This window comes from Ipomoea triloba, chromosome 7 (genome assembly GCF_003576645.1).
Source record: "Ipomoea triloba cultivar NCNSP0323 chromosome 7, ASM357664v1".
Lineage (NCBI taxonomy): Eukaryota > Viridiplantae > Streptophyta > Magnoliopsida > Solanales > Convolvulaceae > Ipomoea > Ipomoea triloba.
The window spans coordinates 11,171,049-11,179,318 of NC_044922.1; the positions used below are offsets into that span (position 1 = coordinate 11,171,049).

Sequence of the window (8,270 nt, forward strand, 5' to 3'; positions counted from 1 at the left end):
GTTAGGTTTAGTATATTTTGGATTTATTTTGTAGATGTGCTTATTGTTTTTGTAAATTATTATACTATAATAATAATAATTTCATGGTCTCTTTTTTGTAGAACTAATCAGGTACAGTTTTCATATTATTAACATTAGGTCAATTACATGTTATAAATTGAGTTCAAGATTTAATTTGCGTTTTATGTCAAAATTGTTATGTATCTTATTAGAAAACGCAGTCCAACCAGCTATCAATACAAGTAATGTCAATACTCCTCAAAATACAAAGGGTTCACAAACTTCAAATCCTTTGGTGTTTGGTGTTTTTGGGAATTCTTTGAATTCACCATTAACAATTATATCTAAAAGTAAGTATGACCACTACTATTTAAGTTGCTTCATATTCGTGTCATATTTTTACTAATGAACGTATAGTCTACTCAATAAGTTTAATAAATGGTGTATACTTAATGTTCTCAAGACTGTTTGTTTTTATAGGTGGCAACCTAATCAAATCGAGTATCAGGGATGCCAACAGCTCAAAGCACATTTTAAGTGTCAACAAAGGTACGGATTTAGTCTTGCAGATGTTTTAAATAATTTTATGTACTTTTAATAATTAGTTCATGGCCTGGTCTTCTAGGTGCAAGTAGGCTTCAAATATTTAAATTAAGTATGGCATTGAGATTTTTTTTAAGACACTTGAATATTTGATTCACATCAATCTCTAAGTGGTCATAATGATTTTGTAATTTATTATAACCCACATGGAATATAATTGTGATTGCAGATAAATGTTCACAACCAGTGGAATTTGATACTTTCCCGTTGAGTGATGTTACTAACGGTTAGTAATATATTCCAAATTAATTTGGCGGGCTCGACTTACTGCTACCAACTAATTTTGCATAAATTATTTGCAACTTATGGCAGTTCAACAATCCAAAGGGAACTATAGTCAAAGATTGTATGATTCATCCTTTTCTGGAGTCACCTCAACATTTCAGGGACAGACATTTATAACACCAACTGCAAAAAGGAGCAGTGCTTTCACTAAAGGTTAGTGAACTTATTTTTATACCCGTGTGATTCAATTTTAGAGGGTGACAATTGTGACTAATTAAAAATGCTTTATGTATCACATGTATAGAAATACAGTAACTCACATGTATACTAGGTGCATCTACGCTTCAATATTTAAATTAAGTATGACATTTGATATACCATTCTTTATTATTATTTTTTTCTAAACCCATTTGAAGTTTGACTCCTCAATCTCACGTGGTTTTAATGATTTGTTGTGTTGTTAGACCCACATTGAATATAATTTTGATTGCAGATATAGATACACAAGACAGGGAATTTGTGAGTTTACCTTTGAGTGATGTTACTAACGGTTAGTAATATATTCGGAATGAATCTTATATGTTAGATTCCTTGATATCAATAAATTTTATAAACATTTTTCCTTTATTATGGCAGTTCAAAAAGCTAAAAGAGACTATAGACAAGTATTGAACATGACAACTTGCAAAAATATGTGGAATCGTGGTACAGGTCAAATATTGAGTAATTGTAGTTTTGTAAGAGCGAGTCCACTTCATAGTATGGAAAACACGCAAGGTCATAACAACCAAATCAATCGTAATCTATTACATGAGTTCGTAGATGTTTTTCAACAACATGATCAAGTTCCACAACAATTACAAGGTAAGATAATTCATTTTAATATCATGTTTTGATTTGCCACATTGTGTGTACTAAATTGAAATGTAGAGTATTGTTCAAAGTCATATTACACCTGAATGTTATTTGTTCTACAGTCAAATACAATGATATTGGTGACCCTGTGAACATTTGTGAACATTGCAATGCAATGTTTTGGTACAAAGAACGAATCAACAAGAAGCTTCGAAACGGAAAAATCAAATATTCAACTTGCTGTGGCCACGGGAAGATTAAGCTACCAAAAGCTCTTCTTCCTCCAAAAAGAATATTGGATTTATTCTTTTTTGGTGGGGATAAAAGGACTGAATTCTTGAAGAACATTCGGAAGTACAATAACATCTTTTCCTTCACCTCATTAGGAACAAAGGTCGACAAATCCATAAACAACGGTACTTGCCCGCCAATGTTTAGGATAAATGGCCAGAATTTTCATTTAATGGGAGGCCTAATCCCGGAGGAGGGTAATCCACCTAAATTTGCCCAACTATACATACATGACACTGAAAATGAGGTGGAGAATCGCATTAACTCATTCGGGTAATACTATTACTACTATTTGTTATTTCGTACTACTCTATTTATTCGTGCCTATTTGTTTAATGTATACCACAGTTTATATATAAGTTAACATCTTTTGTATAACAGGAGCAACAAATTTAATGCAAAATTACATGTCGACATAGTTGAAGCTATTAAGCAAGACCTAGATGATCACAATGTCTTGGTTAAGTCTTTTCGTTTGGCCAAAGCACAAATGCAAACCAATCCTAACACTGAGTATAAGATGAGATTGATTGGTAAGAGGGACGGGGATGCACGAACATACAACCTGCCCACAGCATCATAGGTTGCAGCTTTAGTCGTAGGTGATCTAGATCCCAGTTTAGGACACCGGGATATTTTGGTCGAAACTAAAGCAGGTGCTCTTAAGAGAATAAACGAGCTTAACCCAGCATATTTGCCACTGCAATATCCTATTTTGTTCCCCTACGGAGAAGATGGCTATAGGGAGGATATTCAATTTAGTCTAACGAAGAATGAAGGCAGTGGTGGCAGAGTTCGTGTATCACAACGTGAGTTCTTCGCATACAAGATACATGATAGGTTTAACGAAGTATCAACAATGCTATATGCCAAGAGGCTTTTTCAACAATTCTTGGTTGATGCTTACACCATGGTGGAATCGAGCAGACTATTATACATTCGTAACAATCAGAAGGCTTTAAGATGAGAAGCTTACAAAGGCCTGTCTGATGCATTGACTAGAGGAAAAGTTGATACATCCAATCAAGGGAAGCGAATCATACTACCTTCAAGTTTCACTTGCGGAGCTAGATACATGATCCAAAATTACCAAGATGCCATGGCCATTTGTAGACACAAGGGTTATCCAAATCTTTTCATCACATTCACATGTAACCCGAAGTGACCTAAAATACAGAGATACATGAAGAAGTGCAACTTAAATGCAGAGGATAGGCCTGACATTGTTTGTCGGGTCTTTCAAATGAAGTTGGATTCATTGGTTAAGGAGATACGCACGGGAAATCTCTTTGGTGTCGTAATTGCAGGTATGCCATATTACTTAGTAACCATTGTTCATTATGGTATATTCAGTTCCTTAAAACATTTTGTACTTTAATTTCTTTCTTTGCAGTTGTTTATACTATTGAATTCCAGAAGCGTGGTTTACCACATGCACACATTCTTATCTTCCTAGAAAGAACCACTACATTGTCTACAGCATCATGCATGGACAGTTTCATTTCTACTGAAATTCCAGACAAAGAAGTTGACAAAGAGTATTACAATGCTATGGAAGAGTTTATGATTCATGGACCATGTGGACTTTACAAACCTAACTCGCCATGTATGGTGAACAAGAAATGTTCAAAACACTTCCCGAAGAGATTTGTGGGTGTATCTTCTTGGGACGATGATGGCTACCCAATCTACCGTCGTCGTGACAATGGTAGGACTGTCCTGAAGAATGGTGTCCAATTAGATAGTAGGTATGTCGTACCACACAATAGACACCTACTTCTCAAGTACAAGGCGCACATTAATGTTGAATGGTGTAACTAATCACGGTCGATCAAATACCTCTTCAAATATGTCAACAAAGGGAATGACAGGGTAACAGCAGAGTTTTATAGTAGTACAACTGTTAATGGGTCAACCGATGCTGTGGACGAGATCAGTATGTATTATGATTGTCACTACATATCAGCATGCGAAGCTGCATGGCGACTACTTAGCTTTGATGTGCATTTCAGACACCCTTCTGTTGAAAGACTAAGCTTTCACCTGCCGGAATGCTAGTCTGTTATATTCGAGGATGATGACAAGATACAAAACGTGCTTAATAGGCCAACAATAAGTCATAGCATGTTCACTGCTTGGTTTGACGCTAACAAGACATATGAGGCTGCTAAACAGTTAGCTTACATTGACATGCCAACGAAGTTTGTGTGGAAGAAAGACCTCAGACAGTGGCATCCAAGGAAAAGGGGATTCTCAATTGGTCGGATATTTTACGTGCCTCCAGGAAGCGGTGAGATATATTACTTGAGATGTCTGCTCAATGTTGTTCGAGGTCCAACCAATTTTGAAGACATCAAGTCCTTTCAGGGTGTCACATACACAAGTTTTCGAGATGCATGTTATGCAAGGGGTCCACTGCCAAATCAATGCGTAAACTATTTGTCATTTTACTTACATCCAAAATGGTCAATAACCCGGAAAATGTGTGGAATGAAGTATGGCACTACTTAGCTGAGGATGCACAATATAACAGGCGGTTAACAATGCAGGATGAAGGTATGGATAAAAATACTTTCTTCTGATTTGGAACTTACAATTTCTTCCTATGTATGACAACATTTGCAACTAACCTCTGATTTTAAAAATGTTCACACACAGGTTTGTGCTTATCTGATGAAGAAAAGAAGAATTTCGCATTGATTGAAATAGAGCGATTGTTACAAACCTACAATAAGTCTTTAAAAGACTTTCCTCATATGCCACTTCCAAACTTTCAAGACGCATTTCTGGTTGACAATCGCCTGCTATTCGATGAACTGTCGTATGATTGCAATGTACACCATGAAAGCCAACAAATGGAAAGGCAATTAATTGATGAACAAAAAGTTGTTTATGATACAATCATAAACGATGTCTTGCAACAACATGGTGGTATGTATTTTGTGTATGGATATGGTGGTACAGGGAAAACATTTGTGTGGAAGGCAATTTCGGCAAAGATCAGATCAAAGGGAGACATTGTATTAAATGTTGCATCAAGTGGTATCGCCTCATTGCTATTACCAGGTGGAAGAACAGCCCACTCGCGGTTTGCAATTCCCATTGTTTTGAATGAAGATTCTACGTGCAACATTACTCAAGGAAGCCATCTTGCTGAACTTATTACCATGGCAAAGCTAATTATATGGGATGAAGCACCCATGATGCACAAACACTGCTTCGAAGCTCTTGATAGAACAATGCGCGATATCATGAGGTTTAAAGATGCGCTCAGTCAGAGTAAAACATTTGGAGGTAAGACAGTTGTATTTGGGGGTGATTTCAGACAGATTCTTCCAGTGATCCCAAAAGGGTCAAGGCAAGATATTGTTCAAGCAACAATAAACTCTTCTTACTTGTGGGAATCATGCAAAGTATTGAGGTTAACAAAGAATCTCCGTCTTAATACACGGGAACCTGGAGTGAATATGCAACAAGTTCAAGAGTTCGCAACTTGGTTAGCGGAAATTGGTGATGGTCAATTGGGAGGACCCAATGATGGATATTCAGACGTCGAAATCCCTTTGGAGATGTTATTGTCATCCCGTGGTGACAATATAGCAACAATTGTTGACAGTATCTTTCCCATGTTTAAGGAATTATCGTGTCACAATGAATACATGAAAAGTCGAGCAATTCTGGCGCCCACGCTTGATGTAGTCCATTCAATTAATGAATATATGAGTGACATGCATATTGCTGAGAGCAAGACTTACCTAAGTTGCGACACAGTCTGTAGCTCTGATTCAAGTAATGGGATGTTAGCTGACATGCACACTCCGGAATTTCTCAATGGTCTTAAAGCTTCAGGAATATCTAACCATACGTTGACTTTAAAGGTGGGATCTCTTGTAATGCTTTTGAGGAACATAGATCATTCACTTGGACTATGTAATGGAACAAGGCTGGTCATTACAAGGTTATCAGATCATGTAGTTGAAGCAAAGATCGTTTCTGGGAACAATGCTGGTGAAATAGTACTCATTCCAAGAATGTCCATGACACCTACTGATATACGATTGCCGTTTAAATTTCAAAGAAGATAATTCCCTTTGATGTTGTCATATGCAATGACTATAAACAAAAGTCAGGGTCAAACATTGTCACATGTGGGGTTGCTTTTAAAGAAGCCAGTGTTCGTCCACAGCCAGCTTTATGTTGCTGCGTCAAGAGTTAGTAACCCAAAAGGTTTAAAAATTTTGATAGGCAACGAAGACGGAGAGAATTGTAATTACACTACCAATGTGGTGTATCATGAAGTATTCAATAATTTGTAACATATTTTTTCTGTTAATCAAGATGCTGGTGAATTATTATTCTATCAACTTTGATGCATCCTCAAATTATATTAATCTAATCAACCTTTTATTAAATAGTTGTATTAATATCATCCGTGCATCGCACGGGTACAATACTAGTAATAACAACAACAATAATAATAGTAATTTAAAAAGTTGGTTAGAGCATAAATGTCCTCCCTGTTTCCATGGAAAACAAAATTCCAAAGGTGCCGCACAAGAAAAATATCTTTCTCATTCTTAAGGAAAATGTTTTCCAATAAAAAATGTTTTCCATCCAACCAAACAAAAAAAAAATCTAGTTTTCCTCAAATTCAAGAAAAACATTTTCCTTAGAAAATATTTTCCATCCAACCAAACAACTCCTTTTCCTGGGTTGTTTTCTGTGAGTAGGATTAATGTCACCGCTTGGACTAAATCTCGTAGACTAAGACCTTTAATTAATTTCATGAAGTATAAATAGGATAAAGTATATATAGATCGAGTGTGCGATTAACATATTTCACTTCTCTATTGATCAATAATGTATATATTCTATAAAGAAAGTGTGTGAATACAAATATACAATTAATATAAATTAGTTGCAGAATCACTGCATTGACAATTTGACATTGTACATGCCCATACGTTAATTGTATTAATATTAGTTTTCTTATAGGTAATGATAAATATAAAAATGTGTATTCAAGAGAAACACTGCATTGACAATTTGACATTGTATAGTAGTTGCAGCATATCTCATACTCACCAATATAACTAGCTTAGCTTCATGCCTTCGTGACTTAACCTTAAAATTTATTGTATCTGGCAAATTGTTATATCATAGACTAAAGTCCATTATATTTTACATTGTGGGCCTTTGTCCAAAAATTAGATATCTACAATTGACATATTCTGTATCTGCCGTTAACTGTTTATGTATCTGTAAAAAAAAATTAAAGGCACATAACCTATTAACTACAGACACATAGTATGTTAACTGCAGACAAATAATATGTTGTTAAAATATTATGTGTTGTAGTTATCATATTATGTGTATGTAGTTAACATTTTATATGTTTTCAATAATTTATTTATAGACACATAAACGGTTAATTATAGGTACAAAATATTTCAACTGCAGACACATAATCTCAAGGTTATTTTGAATCAAGGTCTATAATGTGAGGTAGAGCCTAATCCATGGTATAATTTTATGTATCCGTCAACTTTGATTTATTAGATACATTTTATAATAATAAAAACATACTAGTCCAACAGCAATCCAAGATTACAACCTACTAGTAGAGAATAATGAATCAAGAGTAGGTCACTTGAACAAGTACTCAACTCCCGATTCAAAGAGTTATAAGCAAACGAAATAGGCTATGACTATGAAGGTTTTTGGTAAATAGTGTATTAGTCAATCTTTTTTTTTTTTGATTGATTTGACTAACTCTAACTATTTGACTAAGTTAAATGGTTAAAATGAGTGTTTGCCAAGTTTTTTTTTTTTAGTGGGCTGCATTTTATTTAAAAATGAGTATAAACATATTTTAAAATTTATATCTAAAACTCAAAATAATTTCAAGATATATATTTCAATAAATAAAACAACATATATTTGTGTAATAAATTATTTTACATGTTATCCGCTAATCATTAAAACTTACTTTAATGAACACTCTTTTTACAAATCACGAATATTGTACTACCTGTTGCCAATAATTTGATAATTGTCCAACACACCCACTCATGCACATTGTGACGGTTAGCAAAATAATGTTTATAAATTTATTTTAGATTGATTAACCAGTTGAGTTGTACAAATGCACTTTTGAGTCATAAATCTACAAAAAAATTCGATGATGCATAAAATATATATTATATATAAAATATTACACTTGTGGATATCAAATAATGCTCTTGATATTGTTAGAGAATGTATTCAAAATTTGAGATAATTATTAAAACAGCACT

The 8,270-nt window shown here is 34.4% G+C and overlaps 1 protein-coding gene across 1 annotated transcript; it reads left to right on the forward strand.

Moving 5' to 3' along the window:
* Positions 1–3,157: 3,157 nt before the first annotated feature.
* On the forward strand, positions 3,158–6,059 carry LOC116024115. The gene is made up of 5 exons (XM_031265018.1): positions 3,158–3,281; positions 3,368–3,722; positions 4,080–4,264; positions 4,471–4,530; positions 4,633–6,059. Exons 1-5 carry the CDS (start codon positions 3,158–3,160, stop codon positions 6,057–6,059), a joined length of 2,151 nt encoding a protein of 716 aa, XP_031120878.1.
* The last annotated feature ends 2,211 nt before the right edge of the window (positions 6,060–8,270 follow it).

Excerpts from the sequence above, each read along its gene's own strand:
- LOC116024115 (XM_031265018.1), top strand. The coding sequence starts at position 3,158 with ATGAAGAAGTGCAACTTAAATGCAGAGGATAGGCCTGACATTGTTTGT. Across the intron at positions 3,282-3,367 it reads CTTTGGTGTCGTAATTGCAG|TTGTTTATACTATTGAATTC; the intron begins GTATGCCATATT and ends CTTTCTTTGCAG. Across the intron at positions 4,265-4,470 it reads TTACGTGCCTCCAGGAAGCG|TATGGCACTACTTAGCTGAG; the intron begins GTGAGATATATT and ends TGTGGAATGAAG.